This window comes from Choloepus didactylus, chromosome 5, assembly GCF_015220235.1.
Source record: "Choloepus didactylus isolate mChoDid1 chromosome 5, mChoDid1.pri, whole genome shotgun sequence".
Lineage (NCBI taxonomy): Eukaryota > Metazoa > Chordata > Mammalia > Pilosa > Megalonychidae > Choloepus > Choloepus didactylus.
In genome coordinates, this window is record NC_051311.1 from 18,695,373 (window position 1) to 18,719,892 (window position 24,520).

The window sequence follows — 24,520 nt, forward strand, 5'->3', positions numbered from 1 at the left end:
TTTTCTTTTGCTTTTCTTCTAAACCACCCACTTGTTTTCTGGGCTGGCTTTGCCTAACACACTCAAAAAGGATTTGGTTTACTTTGTATTTATTTTGTCTTTTTATTCATTTGTTAATAGACTTCATTAAGAAATTAATTTTAAAAAGGTGGAGACAAGCACTGTTGCAGCACTAGAAGGGGAAACTCCAGTATTCTACCTGTGCCAAAAGGGGGAAATGAAATTGCCAGCTTCTTATTCTCTTACCTCTGCTAGTTTACTAGTCCAGATTGGCCAAAATGTACCACTGAAGAGTTGAGCATTTTTTCCCACCCTGCAGGGATTCTCCCCAATATTTCACAAAGCTTCACTTCTCTGCTTGCACTACATTGACACATGCTTTGATTTTATTTTCATGGCAACTCTTCAAGAAATGTATCTACAAGGTTGACCTTGATGGTTAGAGGTTGCCAGCGTGATACATTCTTGGGTACCATAAAGTTGGCTTTTCAATCAGTTATGAATTTAGTTTTTCCTAAGGATAAAGGTTTATTTTTAGGCTAAATGTCCTGCCTTTCGGAACGCCTACACCGACGTTAAAGACGACTTAGTATGTTAAGTACGTATAAATAGATGTCTAGTTTACAACAAACAGATCTAGAAACGTTCCTCTTACAGACCTTAACTTGAAAGCCCAGGATTTCCCTCCCGTCGGATGAAAACTAAACTCTCCTCCCTTACAGGCAGGAGTTTTGCTTATTACGAGAAAACCTCACTCTCCTCCGTCACAGCTCTTAGTGAGGACTACCGTTTGGCAGCAACAGTTGACACACCCGGAGGGGCAATTTGTGCCAAGGTCAGCCGGGGGGTTGGGGTGGCAGAAAACTACGAACTAAGCGGGCAACCGGGCCTCCGGGAGAGGTCCGCGTCCAGCAGGGGACTCGCAGGCTCACGGCGTTTCTCAGGACGGCTGAACAGCGCCTCGGGTCGTGGGAGGCAGGGACCCCTCCTGAAGCCCGGTCTTGTCAGAATGCGTTTCCGGCCCGGGACCGAGCCGCGATGGCCACAGACCTTGGCTTGGAGCTGCACCGACTATCATCGGGGGGAAGAGACCACAACCAGAACCAAACAGTTCGCAAGCAATTTTCCCGCCGCACACGCAGGCGGAGGCAGCTTCCGGTTTCCAGCGTCTCTTCCTAGGCCCCGCCCCCTCCCAGTCTTCCGCCCTGCCCCGGGTTAGTCCCGCCTCCCAGCCCCGCCTTGGGCCCCGCCCCTGCCCTCTCACTTCCCCTCTCCCCCGTTCCATTTAATTGTTGGATTGTCAGCGCCGCACTCCCGCCGGCGGCCGGCAGGGGGCGGAGTTCGAGTCTGGATTTTTCCTCCGGGCGTTCCCCCGGGAGGGAGGCGCGGAGTGGGGGAGGGGAGGGGAGGGCAGGGCGCGAGGACGCGGCTCTGCCGGCTTCGGCGCTACATTTGGTCCCGGCTCAGCGAAGAGGCCGCGGCTGCCGCATCAGAGCTGACGTGGGGGCTACGTGGGGCCGCCGCCGGCGTCGGCGCGGGGTTGCTGGGCGGCGGCGCCGCTCCTGAGCGGCGGGCCCGGCTCGGCGTCCCCACCTCCTCCCGTCCGTAATCAGTGACGAGGTCCGCTACGTAAACCCATCGCGGCGGGTAAGTTGCGCGTCTGGCCCCGGACCTAGAGACCTAGGAGCTGGCGACGCGGGAGCAGGAGGCGGAGGAAGGAGGCGGAGCGGAGCCCCGGCCGGCGGCCGGAGGGCTGGGGCGTCGACGGGCGGGTGGGCGACCGGGTACCCGGGCTCCGGGCTCCGCCGAGGGAGCGGCGGCGGCGGCGGCTGGTGCCCCACCTCGGCGCAGCCAGGAGCGGCCTCTGGACCGAGGCGGGCCGTGCCCCGGGCCCGCCAGCAAGACCAGCCCCGGCGAGAGCACCGCGACCCCAGACGTGGTTCGTCCCCTCATCTCGGCTGCCGGACGGCCCGCGGGGCTTCCCGCTTTAAGCCCGGCGCCCCCGGCCCGACGCCAGCAGCCGCCCGGCCCAGGACGCGGAGCCCGCAGCCGCCCTAGGCCGACCTCGTTCGGCCGCCTGGCCCTGGCGGAAGAGTGCAGCGCGCCAGGCCTTATCCCCCTCGTCCACCTCATTCTTCCAGTTGGCTCGCTGGTTGCCTTAATTTTAATCAGTTAACTTTCCTAAGCCTGCAACTGGCTCGTCAGATTTCTAATACCTCTATGACTTCTTCTGAACTTGGTAGAAGTCGGAAAAGCCTTATGAAAAAGCCTTATTGCTCTCATGAGTATGGTTCTCTCTCTTTGGGAAGGAAAAAAAAAAAGGAAACAAGAATTGAGGATGTCGGTTTTCTTTACCACAGCCGACGATTAATAACATCTTCGTCCTAGTTTTATGTAGTCAGTTTAGATATGAATTGACGTGACCCATTTCTTCTGAAACATGAGTTAAGAGGGCCATCGCGGTTGAATCATTTGAGTCCAGGCACGATAGGTCTGATGAGACACTGCGAAGACTGTGGCTTCTTAAGAAGGAGCAAATCTGAGATAGTAGAAAGTGCAGTTTTTCTTATTCTTTAGTTTTGATTTTTGCGTTTTTAGGGTCATTGGCAAGATTCCTGGAACCTGCCGAGTAGGCAGTAAATGCATTATTCAACATAGTTCGTTATTCTACCATCCGTTACATGTATACCAGGTACTTAAATTGGCAGTGACTTTGACATTTTCTGCATTGTTTTAAATAAAGTAGCTATCAGTTTGCAATCGGATTTTCAGAAATTTGGACTTACATGACCAAAAATGAAAGAGCCTGACTAAAAATGAAAGAGCATTTCTTACAGTGTGGCTTACGTATGTGACTTGTATAAAGTTTCTTCCTTTTCTGCTGGTTTGCTAAGCTGATGGAGTGCAGCCACCTTCCCTTGAGTATAAACTTGTAGTTTAAAACTAAAATTCAGATACTTATGATTAATGTCTTGCTTTTTGAAATATTTTAGACAGTGATCCCAGTACCTTTGCGAATGTTTTGTACTGTTAAAAAGCCAGGTGTACACGATATTTCTAAGTAATGAATATAGTTGGGCTCTTACCTGCTTTTTATCTCAAGCAGTTATAATTTTTTCCCCGTGGGTACTACACTTTTCTACTAGTGTTGTTCCTCTTTGGGTAATAAGTTTCTTTCCCTTCATAAGACAGTAGCCGTCTTTAAATCTTTGAACTTGAAGTAACTTTAAAAAAAAATTTTCCCCCAAAGGTAGGTAAATTTCAAGCAATGTAAGGTTTTGACCAATGAATGCTAAGTATTAATAAAAATGGTTTTTAAAGAATTACTTACTGATCCCAAACTTAAAAAAAGATATTTAAATTGTTTTGATCTGGATGAATAAAACTCTTGTAGTATTAACTTGATAATTACAGAAACGTTTTTGGTGTACAGTATCTGTAAATGGATCAGTGTAAGCAAATGCTTTCCCAGTGACTTGGTGGTCAGCTGGAATCATTTTGGTGAGTGTTCAGTTGTAATTAACATTGATGTTTTGTGTTTATATTTTTGTAAGACCATATGAATAAATTTTTATTGAGTGTATAAACACGGGAGCTTTTTTAGTCTTTTTATTTTTTGCATTGTCCTTGAAAGTTACTGAAATTTGTTTCTACTGATGAATTTAACAAGCCACAGGCTCCATACGTAATAGATTGTATTCTAGTTTCCTGAGGGGAGTCATTGCATAATTGAAATATGAAGTCTTGTTTAGAGGTATGACCATTTCATGAAAAGTAGGGAGGGGTTTCAACTTATTTAATACACATAGGGAATCCTGACCAAATCTTTACCAGTATAGATATATATTTCTGATCTTGTTTTCCCCAAATTTATATTTTCTATGAGTAAATATTGGACCAGAAAATTGACCCAGATTTATTGTTGGAATAATGCATTGGAAAGCTCTCACATATCTTGTTCCCTTGAGATTTCTCAAAATAAAACTGAACAATACAAACCCTTAGCTGAGCCATTGATATTTTGATGTACTGTCAGCATTGATTACTAGAGAAATAAGCCTGAAATTTCTTTGGATTTTAATAAGTGTTCCATGTATAGAAGTCAACTTTGAGAAGAGTTATATATCAAACACAGTTTCAAAATCAGTATCAATAGAGAACCTTAAAAATACAGATTACAGGAAAACTATCTCATCTGTTACACAGGAAGAAATTAACATTTTTAATCATTAAGTTAATAATTTACTTTTAAAGAATAGAAGGGTAGTTAAAATATGTTTTACCATGAAAGCTGCACAATAAAACACCCACAGAGTACACTGTTCTTAAAAGTAAATGCTTCCACCCCCAGATTTTCTTTTTTTGTTGTTGTTGCTCTTGGCTGTCCAGTAAAGAATAAGAGAATGAAGAAGTAAACTTAAGGATTACATCAGTGGGTATTTTTCTTGATACCACCCTTGAAAACATCTTAAGTCTTATTTGTATAAATCAGTTATAGCAAAGTGAAAAAAATAAAATGATCTCTGTTTTGTGCATCTCAGGAGTGTTAGAGGAAATTACTGGCAAGATGTATTTGAAGTAAATTTTATAAATAGGGAAAAAGCATAAACTAGGAAGTTTTATGGTAGTTTTGCTTAAAGACTGCTTAAATGATTCTCTCACTGGTGAAGAATGCTTGACTCGTAGAAAACCTTTCTAGCAACTCTCATGTCGGCTCTTTTGAAGACCCCTCGTTCTCCCCAAGTTCAAAGGGTCTTCACGCATGCTCTCTAAGCAGTACACCCAGGCCAATAAAATGTCAAAATCCTACGATGTTTTCAGAGTGGGTCACATGTGATTCTAATATATTACTTTGAGAATTTTTACAAAATATACTCAGTTTCTTCAGTTATTTTAGTGAAGTTTTAAAGTAAAGGTCATCTTAACTCAAAATGTCATCCAGTTTTGTTAGTTATCTTAAAAGAGCCTCCATTTTTGAGCCTCAAGTTTTTTCATTGATAGCACAAAAATGTTTTTTTTCTCAGAAATGTTTTTAACTGGAATTTATATGCTAGCATTGATGATAGTTAAAGCTTCCAGCTCTGGAATTGGGGCAACTGTATCATTCATAAAAGATCGGTATTAGTGTATGTGGACACTTTGGATACTCTTACTCCTTTTAAAATTGGTGGAAGAGTTGAATATAACTTAATTAGGGGTTTCAACACCTAAAAAAGCACCAGTTTTGTTCAGACACACATGACAGTACCAATCTAGATAAGTATGTTGAAAAAAATTGAAAAAGAAAGAGGTGTTTGGATCGATAATTGGTGATTTTAGTAAAGAGTTAAGATGTCTTAAATAATTACATGTATCTCAAGCAATTAAATTGGAATAGTCTTGAATCTACATTAGAGAACTTCACCTGTTTTTATGTATGATTTATGTTTGAAATATTAAAGACTTCACTTAGAAAGATTTGAAATATTTATAGGTACTGCTTCTGGGTACTTCTGTTTCTACAAAAAAGTATAAAGATTGTTTACAATCTTTGTTTGAAATACAATATTTGAAAGTTATTCTAACTTTGCTTTACAAAGAGTATAAAACATTTAAAAGTGGTGTAATTTCCTATTACTATCTCACTTTGTTTTCCTGCACGCATCTCCTTCACCTAAAATGAATAATAACTATGGGCATATCCCTGTCAACTTTAGGTATATAGCTGTTTGGAATTAGTTCTCTCTCCTAGCTAGCTCCCTCTCCTTCCAACCTTTTAAATGACTTGGTTAAGAATGACCAGCTTTACTATATAAGCTTCATTTTTTCCCCTTATTTTTCAAAATTTACTTGCTGTTACTACTTAAATTATACTTGATTCACAAAGATTTCCTGCTTTCCCAAAGAACTAGCAACTTGTTTCCTCCCAGTACCAAAGAAAGAGATTGTACTTCTCTGTTCTCTTTCTCTTAATGCTTCCATAAGGAGGTATACTGCCTTTTATTCCACATTCTATGTGGCCATTTATATATTTAGTAACTACTGGAGAGATCTGAGATTGTACTTCTCTGTTCTCTTTCTCTTAATGCTTCCATAAGGAGGTATACTGCCTTTTATTCCACATTCTATGTATGTGGCCATTTATATATTTAGTAACTACTGGAGAGATCTGTGGGCTGTTTAGAATTTGACTTTTGTCATTTGAACTAGATATCTGTTGTGCTACCTCACTGGTGGAATGAAGGGGAGAAAGATAAACATTTAAAAATAAGTGCATGAAAGTTTGGAAAAAAAAATTTCCTTCCAAAATATTGTTCTTTACAATTTTTTTTTTCAATTCCACCAAAGGCACAGAAAATTGATATTTTTTCATTTGAAGAATCAGTTTCATTGTAGATTTCTAGATGGTTTTAATTGTTTGAAGTGGCAAGCCATCATCTAAACTCAATGAATATAGAACTTTACTTTTATCATGATGAACGTGTTATTAACCTTTTTAATTGAATGTTTTGTAAGTTTTAACCACTGTTAGATTTGACATTACAAAGTGATTGTTAGTTTAACCTCTCTTTTTTCATCCAGGTTGTTTTATTTTTTTGCATTCTTCCTCCTGACTTCTTAAGTATAATAGCAGCTTTTATCCTAGAATCTCAAAAAAAAAAAAACAAAAAACAAAGAAACGGTCCAAGGAGGAAAGAACAACTTTGTCATCTGCTCTTTATCTTTTACCTTTCTCTCACATCCATCCCTTTGGTTTCTTTTGCTTTACTCCTCGATGTAAGACAAATGAGGAAGAAAATCTATGAAGGCTTAAAAAAAATAGACTACCATATTTATATGTTTTTTCTTTGTTTCCATGTCAGTGCCACTTGACTTTGAAAAGAATGCCAAGGAAAGCATATTCTTAGTATACTCAGTTTATTGCTCCTGAATTGACTTATAATAATGGGAGAAAAATCTGTTAGTGCTCAGTATTAACTACAGTGTTCTTAGTGTTTTCATCTAATCAGATCCAAGATAGGTGGAAGTTATTTTCTCAGGCAAAATTCAAGGTTAGATTGGGAACAGTTCAATTTAAGACTGTATTTCTTGTGGTAAGACTTCTTAACCTTTTATGTGCCATTATGGATACCTTTGGCTGTCTGATAAAGTCTTTTGACCTTTTGTATTTTTTTCCCAGAAAAAAATGTTTTTAAAACATATAAAAAGTTCATAGAATTATAATGGAGGCCAGTTTATTGGAGTATAATTATCCAAATATAAAAGACAAATTTGTGGTACAGCATTATGGATTTAATGCATTAAATACCAAAAATCTAGTAATGGGTCAAATAACCATCAAAATTTCTTAATTGTGATGGGTGTAAATGATACTTTAAGATCTTTGCAATATCTGTAATTTGATGTGAAAATATTGACAATTTCTGATGGTGACAGAGTCTCAGAAACCATTAATACTTCTGTGGTTTGTTGCTTATATTCAAAACTGAAAGAAATACTAGATTTCATTTAGAGGTTAATGAAAACAAAGATGTAGTTTTTTTCTTTTCAAATTCAGGGACCCCTGAAGAAATGGTGGACCTCGGGTTTAGAACTCCTGCTCTGGGAAAGTAGCCAGAATATCTCATTTTGGAGGACTTAGTAGAAGTTGTTTTTTACCTATAACACTTAACTAGAAGTTTTTTTTTTAAAAAGCAAATTGTTGTAATTGGTCTACTAAATACTTTTCTTTGCTTGTTTCCATATTGTTTTTCATAAAATACAGTTTTTGAACCTGATCATTTTCATTTTTTTTTGCAAATTGGTATTATTTTAAAATACATAAATACATAAACCGTTTTTGTAGCATTTATTTATTTATTTATTTATTTATTTATTTATTTAATTTAGAGAGGGCAATTCCATAACATGGTTTATAGGGAAAATAAGTGATATTTAGAAAGAATGTAGTAGAAGACCTTAATCCTTACTACACTGCCTTTTCATAATGAAGCATGCATATTGTATTTTCACACTTTCAAGAGATAGATCATGAACTATTATTTGCAAAATATTAATGAAAGATTTCAAACATCTTGTTAACATGGATGTTTAACCTGTTTGTCATTTTTTGGAAATGTAAATATTTATCATTATATATGCTGATTCGTAATCAACCCTCAGCTTAAAACTGGTGAAAAACTGGTTTTCAGAAATTGTTCCTCATGGTGAAGGAAATAAATAATAAATTTTAACCTGTAGAAATACTTAATGCTTACTAAAATTTTTCCATCTTAAAGATTCAGTATTGAATACAAACATGTTTGTATTCATGTGTAATTATGTCTTCCTAAATGTAGAATGTGGAATAAGTGACTAATGCCTAAAACGGTAGAAGCTCTCTTATACAACGCGGTTACAATTGGAGAGTCAAAAAAGTCAACTGAGGAACATGAAATCACAATATGCATGGCTTCAACATTTCATTTGTATCCAAAACATATGTAGATATAAATGTATTTTCATTCTTTGCCAGTCTGTGGTTGTAGGGCCAAGTATATTTCTTTTTGTTTTGCATATACTAATTGCAGTGTTTTGTTTTGTTTGCAGTCTTTCTTTAAAAAACCATCTCAGTGCATACTTTGCAACTTCTTTTTTGGGTTTTTGAAAGTGGAGCAAGAACTTCACTGTCACAGGTGTCTATAAATAACTACTTTTTTGTAATTTTTTCCAATATTTTATAGTTCTTTCCAACTGTAATATCTTATCCAAAATAGGAATTTTTTATTAAGTCTTTCCAAAGCATTCAACTTAGTTTTCCTAGGAACAGATCTCTTTTTGAATCATTTCATCTGTTGACATACTATTGAACAGAATTCCAAAATTGCAACAATAAATATGGCTGGCATAAAAGGCTTGGTGATAAACATGACTAACTCTTGGTAAACACACAAACCAGCTGGTAGGAACAAAAGCACTTGATTTGGGCACACTAGAGAACTGCTAAATTGTAGGTTTTACAGAAGAATTGGAGAACATTGGTTAATACAAGAGCCCAGTTGATTAGGTAGAATTGGGTAGGAAAGCACCTATATTCTAATAAATTTGCCCAAGAAGTTTGAGTTTTATACATATACCTAGTTTTTCCAAAAAGTTACATTAAGATATTAATATAGTTAACCAGAGCAGAGTATATGTTCAAAATTTTATAAGTGTAAATATAATGTACTTTCTCTAATTAGCATATTTTAAATATAATCTGTATAGAGAGCTACATATTATGTACAGTTGATACCAGTGAAATTAATCTAAAGATAGTATGTCAGAAGGTGAATAGACCAACAGTGGTGAAGAGTGAGTTGAATTCCAAATGTTATTTTCATTATCAAATCTAATATAGATAGGTTTTTAACAATATGAAAGTTGACTTTACTCCAATTATAGCACAGAAACCCACATCCAGGCAAATATTTTTCTACCCACTTTTTTTTTAGTGTAAGCTGTTGTTTGCATGTAATAAACTATTCTAAAATGTCTCTTTCTGCTTTAAAAGATCAAGCTTAGCAGATGAGATTTTACATTATTGTTTGTAGAAAACTGGCCACGTACAGGACATTGTATCAGTAACTTCTGTGGTTTAGGCCTAGGGAGATTGGCTTAAAAATTACAACCTCAGACTATACTGCAAAACTTAATGAATTCAAGGGGTATGTTTTTGGCTAAATAGAATATTTTTATATGGTATTAAGTCCATTCTAAGGACATACTGGGATGTTTGAACTCTATTGTGCAGGTGTTTGGAGAAGGGGCAGGGTTAGACCTAGCCCTTGTCTATCTAGTAAAGGACGTGTTCTGAGACATTAAAACCAGATCTGGGGTGAGAGCAATGGTATAAAATGCAGCTGAGTTTTTCAAAATATGCAAGGTTATGCTGTAGTAAACTGGGACCTCCTGCTTTATAAATCTACACAAGGTAATTTTGAATATAGAAAATTGGTGAAATAGGAAGGAGAGGCACACCTTAAAATAGGAATGCCTTTACAATATACTTTATGAAGGCCTACCAAGTTCCTGATTTATACTGCTCAGAACTTTGGATATTTATCCTGAAGGCAAGGGGAGCCATAAGAGAATTTTGAATGAGGGAATAGCATGTTCAGATTTGCATTTTGAATAATGTGGTCTAGTAGACTCTGGGTTATGAAGAGTTGAGATGAGATTTGAGTGAGGTGAAGGAATAATAGTGGAAGACCAGGTGGAAGGCTTATTATTGCTTTAATCATGTGAAGAAATGGTCAGGGTCAGAATTAAAGCAGTGGCAGTTAGGATGGAGAGAATGAAGCAAAGTCAGTAGACATTTAGGGGTTGGAATTACTGGGACTGAGTAAACTAATATTCCTTGCTTATCTTCCAAGCACAGTTAGACATTTTGCATTCATGATTATGTTTCTGCCTCACAACACTATTGATATTATCTCCATTTGATGGTTCAGGAACGGAAGCTTGGAGAAATTAAATAGTTGTCCAAGTTCACACAGCTAATAAGCGATAGTACTCAAATCCACACCTGGATCAACTCCCAAAGCTAGTGCTCTTTATACCACACTGCTCCTGTACTACTGGACCGTATTGCCATTTCAGGAATTGGGCACAATGGAAGTGGGGAGTGAAGGGAGAGGAGAACTCCCAGATAGGGTGACTGTGTCAATGGTGGTGTCAGTCACTGAGATAAGAGTCTGGTAAGAAAAGTTGCAGAGTAGGGGAGTTGAGTTTTGAACATTTGGGGCTTGAGGATCTGTGAGCCAATCAGTAAGAGACATCCAGTAGGCAGATGCATGGGGGGCTAGAACTTGGGAAAGAGAGGTCTAGACCAGAGATGAGATTTTAGATTCATCAAGTGAGTCTTGGGAGAAGGGGTGGAAAAGAGGTTTCTGTGACTGGAAACCTGGGCAGTACCAACTTTTTAAAAGAGTGGGCCAAAGAAGACTGAGAATGAAGGGGTGGATAATTTGGAAGAAAAGCATGAAAGTGGTGTCATTAAAAAAGTCCAAGGAGGAAAGAATTTCAGGGAGAGTAGAAAATGCTGTGGAGCTTTAAGGAAGATGTGAGCAAAAAAGCACCCTTTAGGATTTTGCAGGTAGGCAGGCATTGGTGACTTCAGAGAGGTACTTGAATGGAATAGTTCTCAGATCATCTGGCGTCAGGATCAAGTTCACTTTATGATCATTATTTGGGTGTGAGGCTGGTCTTTTTTTTTCTTTTCTTTTGACATATGAAGTTATGTGGCTTTGGCAGGAAGCTGGCACTTTCTTCAATTCTGGTTCCCTCTGGGAAGAAGAGGTGGTGGTTGTTCCTGGATGTCATTGAATACCTTTTTCTATTTTTTGGAGTTTTGAACCATTAGAATATATTACTTATTTGCAAAATAAAACTAAAGAAAAATGATATTTCCAAGGGAATTACAGAAATATTACATGGTACCAAGATCATAATTATTTTTCAAATGCTTTTATCATTATTATTTTTTTACACATTTTTCTCCCACATTAGGATGCAGGCTTCTAAATAGCAGGGCATTTTATTATCTCTGTGCCCCTGGTGCCTAGCATAAAGCCTAGCATGTAATGAGCGATGATCATTGTTTAACATTTCAAAAATGGTCCCCGCCGTCTAGGTTACACACTTTTTAAGGAAGATAAGATGTCCCCATGTCACATGCTAGCTTGATGTAACACAGAATAAGGTTTAATCTGAGTGAGTGTCACCATCCTTGCTTTTTGTTTGTGTTGCAGATAGCCTAGTTCAAATGTCCTCCTGTCTCCTGTTGTCCCTCTGCTGAGGGGGCAGGCAATGGCAGCAAGAACCATTGCCAGCTATCTGCAGTTAAAAATTCACTGGGACGGTGGGGCAACATCTTAGGGGGTGACCACTATGCTGCCGTTGGTGGCATAGATGACTAGAAGGTCCTTGATTAGGGTTGAGGGCCGTTGCCCTTTTCAACTCTAAAATGACTCCCAGATATTCTCGTCTTTTTCTATGCCAATTTTGCTTCATTCCGAATATAAATGTACATTTTTTAAGATATCAGTTTAAAAAATTGGATTTAATTGCTGGCTTTTTATTTTATAGTTGGAGTGTCTGAACAGCTTTTTTTTTTTTTTTTTTAAATGGATTGAAGGCAATAAAAAGGTTTTAAATGAACTCTTAAATCTTGTTTGGAGCTAATATTTTAACAAAAGCCAGGTTGAATTCAGGTAAATGAAAAACATTGAACTCGAGTGAAATTTAAGAAAATGATAAATTAAGTTTATTAAGTGATCATTACCATTTTAAAACAGAGCTGATTCCTGTGAGCTATGCTTAGTGTGAATTAGGTGATTTAGACAGCACTCCCCTTTTTCTTCAGTACAAAATAATACAAGATATAAGGCATAATTTAAGTTTTGAATTTTTTTCCTTATGTAGATAAAAATAATTGAATAAAAGTAAGATTGAAAAAAATAGGGAGTTATTTTCAGCTTTCTATTCTACCTGTTTTGTTTTGTTTTTAGTTTAATAGAAATTAGAATATTCTTCCTGGCCCAGTTTTGAGAGGTTTTACTTTTTTAAGAATAAAATGTTATGATCTCCCAATTCAACATTATAATTTTACTGCAGGATAAATAAAGAAGAAAACAGGGAAAGAGCAACGCTTTGGTTACAAATGTCTTAATAATGAGCAAATGTGGCAGGAAAAAATATATTAAGACAAATCTAAGGTAGGTGGATATATGTTTTTCTGTTCTTTTGAAAATTTTCCCTAGCTTAAAGTTAAAGTGATGGATGAATATATATTTTGTGTATGTACACGTTCCTACAAATATGTATATGTATGCATGTATATTGATATATGTATTATAATAATAACAAAACAATAATATACACCCAAATTATTGAGACTTTCAGCTAAGTTAGTCACCTTCTACCATTTACTGTTCTTGGCACTGTAGGGGATAAGTGGATATTCACATTTGCCTTCTGTCTTTTTGTTAGAGAGTAGACCATATATAAGAATATGGACAGTTCAATGGAATTGTAGAATCCTAAATTTTATCCTTCCTCCTTTCCTTCAGACTGTACTTGCAGCTAACTTTGTAAAACAGAAGAAAAGCTTTACCAGAGTTTTACAGAAATCCAAATAGAATTTTTCAAGTTTTTCTTTTGGTTATTTTCAGAGACATTGTTTCATTACTTGCATCTAGTTTTAAAAATAAAGAAATTTTCTATGACATTTTTGTAAAGCTATTTAAAGATAGCATAGAAACACCTTTAATAATTTTTTCATTTCACAATGGACTCTAGTTATAGAAGAGGTGAAAAAAATTACAAGCGTAATATAGCTTTGAGAAGTTGTATTCGTTAATTGAACACTTCAGTTATCATCAGGAAACTGTGTTTGTCTTATTTTTCATTTAGATATTTTTGACCTGTATTTCCTGTTCTGTCCTTTGCTCTTGTAAGAACACTTTCCTGGGTATCCATGATAGCATTCCTTTAAAAGTTTTTCTTTTTCCTATAAGCTACACATCTGTCTATTCCTGATACATATGTTTGCCTAAGTAACTTTGGTGATTAATTGCCTTGGTATTTCTATAATGGCAAATAGAATTTTTATGAATATATTCCTTTGTATTTGTTTCTTGAAAGTGTAAGTTGTGTACCTATTGATTGTATTGTACTGAACAAACAGTACTATACTGTTGTCCTTTAGTACTTTGGGGAGTTATTGCAGTGTGAGGCAAATATTCTATAATAGACCTAGAAAATAATGGAATTAGCAAATAAATAAAATACTACCCCCCCAAAAATAGTTTACCCAAGAAGTTTTTAAAAATTGTGCTAATGGTTGGATCCTGTTTTTTAAACAATAGTCACATTATTGTTTTATAAAATTTAATCCCAGTATCTTCAAGACATGCTGGAATAACATTTGCTTTTGTATTAACGGAGAAAAAGGTTTGCCGAATGATGGAAAGTAAAGAAGATTTCAGAAGAAATATTTAACCTTCATGAGAAAAGAATATTGCTACTACTTTTAATTGTTTCTAAGTTTAAATATGCCCATTTCAGCAAATCCTTATCTCTTCTTGAGAGTTGTGAAACCAAATATTTGTCTGTGTTTTGCTAGCTCTAAGTTTATAGTGCTTAATGTATTTTTTGTTCGCTTTAGTTTTTGCAGTTCTATATATTTAAAAAAAATTCTGTGATTTATAAATGCTAATTGAGCCCCTCTGATAAGGAGTATTGCTTAAGATTAAAATATGGCATAATTAATTTAAAAGACTATTCTATTGATAGAGAACCTAAGATGGCAGCTAGGTGAGACAGGGCAAAAAAACACCTCCATGAAAAATACTAGATAAAAACCAGAAGGTGACCCAGAATAATGGTTTCAGCGATGCACCAGCTGGACTAGGTCTGCTAGAACCACAGGGGCCATGCACTTGGTGAAACCAGGAGTCTGCATTCTGAAACGAGTGAGTAAGCCTGCTGAAAGACCTGCGACCGCGTTGTGGTGTGGGGAAGCCGGGGGGTGGCGTTTGGAGATGGACTGGTTCTTTTAAAAAAAAAAAAAAAGGGAAAAACCCAGGAGTGGCTGCAGTTGTGACAGTGGGAACCACGCAATGAAGCACGGCAGGAGCAGGCTGAGCCAATCTCTCGGTGTCTGGTGTGGAGGATAGCCCACTGCAGATTCCATCAGGGCCAGGGGAGTGGAGGGGAGAGCCAAAAGGAGAAAGAAACCCCACTGCTTGCAGCTGGCTCCCCAGTGGGCTGGAGACACTCCTGCCTGGGGCCGTACCCACAGCCCAGAGCCACGCCAGTTGTCTCAGAGCTGGGAAGGAGGAACTGTGCGAAAAGAGGAGGGATTGAGACGCCCCGTTCAGCCATCTTTGCATCAGGCTGAGAGTGCCCCTGCATGGCCCAGCAGCCCGGGGCTTCCCTTGAGGGAAGGTGTGCACTTGTGACATAGCACAGCCTTCCCTCAGCAGAGGTCCTGGAGGCCCGCTCGGAAAACCCAGGGACGCTACATCAATGCCAGTGGTTTGTGGGTCAGCGACAGAGAATATCTGGGGCAGAACTGAAATGAAGGCTTAGACTCCTGGGAGGTTTGAATATTAAAGCTGCCCTGCTTCCCTAACCACCCCACATTCAGGGTGGACAGCTCCAACAACACACCCAAACTGAGTTCACCAACTGAACCCCAAAAGAATCATTTCCCCACACACCACAGAGACAAGTTGAGGAGAACTGACTTGAGGGGTATAGGTGACTCGCAGACGCCATCTGCTGGTTAGTTAGAGAAAGTGTGTGCCATCAACTTGTATTTCTGAAAAATTAGATTGGTATTTTTTTTTATAACTTGAAAGAACCCTATCAAGCAAAGCAAATGCCAAGACGCCAAAAACAACAGAAAATCTTAATGCATATGATAAAACCAGACAATATGGAGAACCCAATCCCAAACACCCAAATCAAAAGATCAGAAGACACACAGTATTTGGCACAATTAATCGAAGAACTACAGACAGGCAACAAGAGCATGGCACAGGATATAAAGGACATGAAGGAGAGCATGCCACAGGATATAAAGGACATAAACAAGCCCCTAGAAGAGCACAAAGAAGAAATTGCAAGAGTAAATAAAAAAATAGAAGATCTTATGAAAATAAAAGAAACTGTTGGCCAAATTAAAAAGACTCTGGATACTCATAATACACGATTAGAGGAAGGTGAACAACAACTCAGCCTCCTTGAGGACCACAGAACAGAAAATGAAAGAACAAAAGAAAGAATGGGGAAAAAAATAAAAAAAAATTGACATGGATCTCAAGGATATGATAGATAAAACGTCCAAATTTAAGACTCATTGATGTCCCAGAAGGGGAAGAGAAGGGTAAAGGTCTAGAAAGAGTATTCAAAGAAATTGTTGGGGAAAACTTCCCCAACCTTCTGCACAATATAAATACACAAAGCATAAATGCCCAGCGAACTCCAAATAGAATAAATCCAAATAAACCCACTCCGAGACATATTCTGATCAGACTCTCAAATACTGAAGAGAAGGAGCAAGTTCTGAAAGCAGCAAGAGAAAAGCAATTCACCACATACAAAGGAGACAACATAAGACTAAGTAGTGACTACTCAGTGGCCACCATGGAGGCGAGAAGGCAGTGGCATGACATATTTGAAATTCTGAGAGAGAAAAATTTCCAACCAAGAATACTTTATCCAGCAAAACTCTCCTTCAGATTTGAGGGAGAACTTAAATTTTTCACAGACAAACAATGTTGAGAGAGTTTGCTAATAAAAGACCTGTCCTATTTCAGATACTAAAGGGAGCCCTACTGACAGAGAAACAAAGGAGAAAGAGATATAGAGAATTTTAACAGAAGTATGTAGAACCTTATATCCCAAATCACCAGGACACTCGTTTTCCTCTAGTGATCACGGATTTTTCTCCAGAATGGACCATATGCTGGGACATAAAACAAGCCTCAATAAATTAAAAAAAAAAAATTTGAATATATTTAAAGCACATTCTCTGACCACAACAGAATACAAATAGAAGTCAATAATCCAATCCAATGTTGGATTTACTTCCTATATGATATAAAATACACAAACTCTTATGACAAATCAGTGCTTTTGAACTCAATGTAAAATATGGAATTTTTGACAAGAACTATATAAAGGTGGGAGAATGGAGGAGTATAGGAACATAGTTTATGTGTCCTATTGAAGTTAAATTGGTATCAAAGAAAAACAAGATTGTTATGGATTTAAGAGTTTAATTTTAAGCCCCACAGTAAACACAAAGAAATTATCAGAAAATATGACCATAAAGATGAAAAGTAGAGTATGGGTTAAGAGAAATGGGGGAATGGGCAATGGGGAGTTAAGAAATGAGTGTAGGGTTGCTGTTTGAGGTGAAGGGAAATTTCTAGTAATGGATGGTGGGAAGGAGATAGCATTATAACACTCTAAATGTGATTGATCCCACTAATGGAATGCTAGGGAGGGGGTGAAATGGGAAGATTTAGGCTGTACATATGTTTCCACAATTGAGGGGGAAAAAAAAAAAAAGACAGTCTAAATAGATGACAATTGAATGCCAAGGATGACCCTGGATGGGATCTGAAGATGGAGGACAGGAGGCTCAAAGGGACACAGTTGAGACATAAGGGGGAAAAAAAAAAAAAAAAAAAAAAAATATATATATATATATATATATATATATATATATATATATAGAATGTAAGCTTTGTATCAATGTTGGATCTCTTGTACTTCTTAGCTGCGTTTAATGGGATTGCATAAAAGTATGTTCTTGTTTGTGGGAATTGTGTATGTGAATTACAGTGTTTGTTCAAGGATGTGTGTACCTAGCTCTCATATGTTCAGAAGACAGAGCAATAGATGATGGATGATAGATAGGAGGGAAGGGAGGGAGGGAGGGAAAGAAATAGCGGTGTGATAGCATGTTAAAGTTGGTGGATTGGGGTATTGGGGGAGGGGGGTCAGGGTATGCTGGAGTTCTGGGTATGGGGATTGTATTGTTTTTGCAACTGTTCCTATAACTTTGAATTTATTTCAAAATAAAATTTAAAAAAAAGGGTATTAAAAAAAGGCTATTCTATTAGCTTGAGTACACCTATGTTTAATATTACCTTTAGTACACCTATGTTTAATATTTAGCACTTAACGAAAATGAGATTTTGGGGAGAAATTCTATGATGTATCTCTTCAATTTTAGCAGAGTTAGCTATAAAATATATAGTGAACAATACAGGATTATAATGACTCTTTCTCTTACATTTTATGAATAAATTCTGTCTGGAGCAGCTGAGGTTCTTAATAGAGTGGTATTTAATGGGAGGGTCAGAATTATTTAGAAATAGATCTGAATCCCATACTTAAAAAAATTTTTTTATTAGAGAAGTGAGTTTACAGAGAAATCATGCATAAAATATAGGATTCCCATAACACACCCCACCACCAACACCTTGCATTGGTGTGGAACATTTGTTACAATTCATGTTAGCAGTTTTTTGTAATTGTGGTGGATTTTTTGAACAGTAGTTACCTTTGTGAAAAGTGATAAAAGGTTATTAAAATACTATTAACTATTGTCCATAGTTTACATTCAGTGTATTTTTTCCCCATATACCACCCTATTATTAACACTTTGTCTTAGTGTCATACATTTGTTATAATTCATGAAAGAATATTCTTATACTTGTACTATTAATTATAATCAGTCATCTATAATATGGTTCACTGTGTTATACAGTCCTATGTTTTATCTTTTAATTTTTATTCTAGTAAGTTTCCCTTTTTAATCACATTAACTTATATAATTCAGTGCTGTTAATTACACTTATAATAATGTGCTTCCAACACTATCATCCAAACCTTTATAATCAACTTAAATAAAAATTCTGTACAAATTAAGTATCAACTCCCCATTCTCTAACTCCAATCTATTCCCTGATAACCTATATTCTAGATTCTAATCCTTTGAGCATGCATCTGGCTTATTTCACTCAGCGAGGTTCATCCATGTTGTTGCATGTGTCGGGACTTCATTCCTTTTTATAGCTGAATAATATTCCATCATAATTATATACCACATTTTGTTTATCCATTCATTGGTTGGTGTGCACTTGGGTTGCTTCCATTTTTTGGCAATTGTGAATAATGCCACTATGAACATTGGTGTACAAATATCTCTTCGAGTCCCTGCTTTCAGTTGTTCTTCGTATATACCTAGTAGTGAGATTATTGGGTCATATGGTAATTCTTTACTTCCTGGGAACTTCCGAACTATCATCATAGTGGCTGCACCATTTTACATTCCCACCAGCAATGAATGAGTGTTCCTGTTTCTACACATCTTCTCCAACACTTGTAGTTTTCTGTTTTTTTATTAGTAGCCAATCTAGTGAGTTTAAAATGATATCTCATTGTGGTTTTGATTTGCATTTCTCTAATAGTTAGTGAGGTTGAGCATCTTTTCATGTGCTTTTTAGCCATTTCTGTTTCCTCTTTGGAAAAATGTCTGTTCAAGTCTTTTGCCCATTTTTAATTGGGCAAAATTTGTGTTTGTCTTTTTATTGTTAAGTTGCAGGATTTCTTCATATGTTCTGGATATTAAACCCTTTCTGGATCTGTGGTTTCCAAATGTTTTCTCCCATTGAGTAGATAGTCTTTTCACTTTTGTGAGAAAGTCCTTTGATTCACAAAAGTTTTTAATTTTGAGGAAGTCTCATTTATCTATTTTTTCTTTTGTTGCTTGTGCTTTGGGTGTAAAGTCTAAGAAACCATTGTCTAACACAAGATCCCGAAGATGCTTCCTTACATTTTCTTCTAGGAGTTTTATAGTCCTAGTTCTTATATTTAGGTCTTTGATCCATTTTTTTTTCATATATAGTGTGAGACAGGGATCTGTTTTCATTCTTTTGCATATGGATATCCAATTCTCCTGGCACCGTTTGTTGAAGAAACTATTCTTTCCCAGTTGAGTGGACTTGGCAGTTTGTCAAAAATCAGTTGGTCATAGATATGAAGGGTCTATTTCTGAACCCTTAATTCTATTTCATTGGTCAGTATATCTATCCTTATGCCAGTAACATACTGTTTTGACCACTGTAGCTTTGTAATATGCTTTAAAGTCAGGTAGTGTGAGTCCTCCAGCTTTGTTCTTTTTTCAAGATGTTTTTATCTGTTTGGGCCCTCTGCTGTTCCAAATAAATTTGATCATTAGCTTTTCCATTTCTGCAAAGTAGGCTGTTGGAATTTCAATAGGTATTGCATTGAATCTGTAAATTGTTTTGGGTAGAATTGAAATCTTAACTCCAGTCTGTGAACATGGAATGTCCTTTCATTTATTGAGGTCTTCCTTGATTTCTTTTAGCAGTGTTTTGTAGTTAGTTCTGAGTACAAGTTGTTTATATCCTTGGTCAAATTTATTCCTAGGATATTTGATTTGGTTAGTTGCTATTGTAAATAGAATTTTTTTCTTGATTTCCTCCTCAGATTGCTCCTTACTAGAGTATGGAAACTGCTGATTTTTGTGTGTTGTTCTTGTATCCTTCCAGTTTGCTGAAATTGTTTATTAGCTCTAGTAGCTTTGTTGTAGATTTTTCTGGACTTTATATAGGACCTTGTCATCTTTAAATAGTGAAAGTTTTACTTCTTCCTTTCCCATCTGGATGCCTTTTCTTTTTCTTTTCTAACTGCTCTGATTAGAACTTCCAGCACAATGTTGAATAACAGTGGTGACAGTGGACATCCTTGTCTTCTTCTAGATCTTAGAGGAAATGCTTTCAGTGTTTCACTGAGTATGATGTTAGCTGTGGGTTTTTCTTAAAGGCTCTTTATTGTGTTGGGGAAGTTTCCTTATATTCCTGCCTTTCAAAGTGTTTTTATTAAGAAAGGATGCAGGATTTTGTCAAGTGCCTTTTCTGTGTCAATTGAGATGATCGTGTGATTTTCTCCAGTTTGGTTTGTTAACGTGGTATATTACATTAATTGATTTTCTTATGTTGAACTACCCTTGCATACCTGGGATAAAATCCACTTAATCATGGTGTATAACTATTTTAATGTGCTGTTGGATTCAATTTCCAAGTATTTTGTTGAGGATTTTTGCTCTATATTCACTAAAGTAATTGGTGTGTGATTTTCTTTTCTTTATACTGTCTTTGTCTGACTTTGGTCTTAGGATGATGTTAGCGTCCTAGAATAAATTAGGTAGCGTTCCCTCCTCTTCATTTTTTGGAAGAGTTTGGGAAGGTGTTAATTCTTCTTGGTATGCTTGGTAGAACTTACCTGTGAAGCCATCTGGTCCTGGGCTGTTATTTTGTTGGGGGGTTTTTGGTGTCCATTTCAATCTCTTGTGATTTGGTTTGTTGAGTACTTTTGTTTCTTCTAGAGTCAGTGTACATTGTTCATGTGTTTCTAGGAAGTTATCCATTTCATCTAAGTTGTTTAGTTTGTTGGCATACAGTCACTCATAGTATCATGAAGTTTTTATTTCTGTATAGTCAGTAGTAATGTCCCCTGTCTCATTTCTAATTCTTTTTATTTGCAATTTTTCTCTCTCTTTTTCCTTTTGTCAATCTTAGCTAAGGGTTTGTCAATTTTACTGATTTTCTTGCAGAACCAACTTCTGGTTTTGTTGATTTTTTTTTAATTCTCAATTTTATTTCTGCTCTAATCTCTGTTATTTCTTTCCTTCTGCTTGCTTTCAAATTAGTTTGCTATTCTTTTTCTAGTTCCTCCAGGTGTGCAGTTAGGTTTTCAATTTTAGCTCTTTTTATTTTTTTTAAATGTACCCACAACTTCTCGGAACCCCTATTCTACTTTTCATCTCTGTGGTCATATTCTCTGATACTCTCTGTGTTTACCGTGGGGCTTAAATTTAACATCTTAAATCTAAAACAATCGTGTTTTTCTTTGATACCAACTTAACTTCAATAGAGCACATAAACTATGTTCCTATGCTCCCTCATTCCCCCACCATTATGTAGTTCTTGTCAAAAATTACATATTTTACATTGAGTCCAAAACCACTGATTTATCATTACAGTTTATGTATTTTAGATCCTGTAGGAAGTAAACAGTGGAGTTACAAATCAAAAATACAGTAGTATTGGTATTTATATTTACCATGTGATCTTTACTGGTTATCTTTATTTCTTCATGTAGTTTCAGTCAGTTGTTTAGTATCCCTTCCCTTCAGCCTGCTCAACTCCCTTTAGCTTTTCTTATAGGACTGATCTACTGGTGGTGAAGTCCCTCAGCTTTTGATTATCTGGGAATGTTTTCATCTCCCCCTCATTTTTACCCTCCAGGTGTTTGTGATTTTTCCAAGTCTCTGATAGATACTGACTTCTATTTGTATTCCATTGTGGTCAGAGAATGTGCTTTGAACAAATTCGTTGTGTTTTTTTTTGTTTTTTTTTTTTTTTAATTTATTGAGGCTTGTTTTTATGTCCCAGCGTATGGTCCATTCTGGAGAAAGATCCGTGATCACTAGAGAAGAATGTGTGTCCCAGTGACCTGGGATGTAATGTTCTATATATGTCTGTTAAAATTCTCTGCATCTCTCTATCCTTTCTTTGTTTCTCTGTTGGTAGGGCTCCCTTTAGTAACTGAAGTAGGGTGGGTCTTTTATTAGCAAAGTCTCTCAGCATTTGTTTGTGAAAAATTTAAGCTCTCCCTCAAATTTGAAGGAGAGTTTTGCTGGATAAAGTATTCTTGGTTGGAAATTTTTCTCTCTCAGAATTTTAAATATGTCATGCCACTGCCTTCTCGCCTCCATGGTGGCCACTGAGTAGTCACTACTTAGTCTTATGTTGTTTCCTTTGTATGTGGTGAATTGCTTTTCTCTTGCTGCTTTCAGAACTTGCTCCTTTTCTTCAGTATTTGACAGTCTGATCAGAATATGTCTTGGAGTGGGTTTATTTGGATTTGTTCTATTTGGAGTTCGCTGGGCATTTACGCTTTGTGTATTTATATTGTGTAGAAGGTTGGGGAAGTTTTCCCCAACAATTTCTTTGAATACTCTTTCTAGACCTTTACCCTTCTCTTCCCCTTCTGGGACATCAATGAGTCTTAAATTTGGACGTTTTATCTATCATATCCTTGAGATCCATGTCAATTTTTTTTTATTTTTTTCCCCATTCTTTCTTTTCTTCTTTCATTTTCTGTTCTGTGGTCCTCAAGGAGGCTGAGTTGTTGTTCACCTTCCTCTAATCGTGTATTATGAGTATCCAGAGTCTTTTTAATTTGGCCAACAGTTTCTTTTATTTTCATAAGATCTTCTATTTTTTTATTTACTCTTGCAATTTCTTCTTTGTGCTCTTCTAGGGGCTTGTTTATGTCCTTTATATCCTGTGGCATGCTCTCCTTCATGTCCTTTATATCCTGTGCCATGCTCTTGTTGCCTGTCTGTAGTTCTTCGATTAATTGTGCCAAATACTGTGTGTCTTCTGATCTTTTGATTTGGGTGTTTGGGTTTGGGTTCTCCATATTGTCTGGCTTTATCTATGCTTTAAGGTTTTCTGTTTTTGGCCTCTTGGCATTTGCTTCACTTGATCTCTTATTTATCAGAACTGCAGCTTGGTGGCATACACCCTCTCTAACCAACCAGCAGATGCCGTCCGTGAGTCACCTATTCCCCTCAAGTCAGTTCTCCCCATCTCTGTCTTTGTGGTGTGTGGGGGTCTGATTCTTGTGGGGTCCAATTGGTGCACCAAGTTTGGGTGTGCTGCCGGTGCTGTCCGCCCTGAATGTGGGGCATGTGACTGGGTGGTTAGGGAGACAGGGCAGCTTTAATAATCAAACCTCCCAGGTGTTCCCAGAGATTTAAGGCTGTTACAGGAGCCTAAGCCTTCATTTCAGTCTTTCCACAGATTGTCTCTGCTCTGACCCACAAGTCCTTGGTATTGGCGTAGGGTCCCTGGGGTTTCCGAGCGGGTCCCCCTTCCCAGCTGTGCTCTTTCAGGACTTCTGCTGAGGGAGGGCTGTGCCACGTCACAAGTGCACGCCGGCCTCCAGGGAAGACCTGGGTCGGCGGGCCGTGCAGGGGCGTTCCCAGCCCACTTCAAAGATGGTTGAATGGGATGGGTTAACTTCCCCCTTTTTGCACAGCTCCACTCTCCCACCTCCGGGACAGTCAGCTGTGGGTGCACTAAAGTCCACTGTACACGGCTGATATTGTGGCGTGTGTGCAGTGCTGTGGAAAAGACTCCCCGTCGCACTGGGTTTCTTGGCGCGGCTCTGGGCTGTGGGTCCGGACCCGGGCAGGAGCGTCCCTTGGCCGCTGGGGGGATGGCTGCAAGGAATGCAGTTTTTTTCTCCTTTTGGCTCCCCTCTGCTCCCCTGGTCTTGAGACAATCAGCAGCGGGTGTGGGAAGGGGTATCCTCCACTCCAGACACCGAGGCGTTAGCCCAGCCCACTCCCGCCGTGCTTCAATGTGCGGCTCTCCCCGTCGTATCTGTAGCCGCTCCCATGCTTTTTTTTTAAAGAACTAGTCCGTCTCCAAATGCCAGCCCACCATTTTCCCAACACCGCGGCGCGGCCGCCGGACTTTCAGCTGGCTTACTCGCTCATTTCAGAATGCAGGCTCCTGGTTTCACCAAATGCACTTTCCCTGTGGATTTAGCAGACCTTGTTTGGCTTGTGCTATGCTGGAACTGGTGTTCTGGGTCACTTTCTGGTTTTTATCTAGTATTTTTCATGGAGGTGTTTTTTTGCCCTGTCTCACCTAGCCGCCATCTTAGGTTCTCCGAATTCCATACTTTTTATACTAAGAATATAATTTTTCTAATTCGGGTTTTTTTTTTTCATAATCCAAGAGAAAGCATGATTTTAAGTTGTTTGTTCCTCCCCACCTTAGGCATCATCCGTCAGGCCCATTCTTTAATATACCCAGGTCAAGAGTTGAATGCCAGCTAGGCATCACAGTCCAGATCTGAAAATGATCCAATTTACAAGTGTTGTTGTATGCCCATC

General features: G+C 37.9%; 1 protein-coding gene across 17 annotated transcripts in view; it reads left to right on the forward strand.

The window, feature by feature from the left end:
* The first annotated feature begins 1,410 nt into the window (after positions 1-1,410).
* CREM (cAMP responsive element modulator) overlaps positions 1,411-24,520 on the forward strand; it is a 90,740-nt gene continuing 67,630 nt past the window's right edge. For 7 of the 17 annotated variants that reach the window (XR_005216881.1, XM_037835622.1, XM_037835625.1 and 4 more), the window contains exons 1-2: positions 1,411-1,647; positions 12,616-12,716. Coding sequence is in view for 13 of the 17 variants with exons in the window: in XM_037835622.1 (XP_037691550.1) it covers positions 12,673-12,716 (44 nt within the window). In the remaining 4 variants the exon portion in view is untranslated. The remainder of the gene's footprint in view (positions 1,648-12,615; positions 12,717-24,520) is intronic. The other 10 variants (XM_037835624.1, XM_037835628.1, XM_037835632.1 and 7 more) reach the window with 8 other exon arrangements.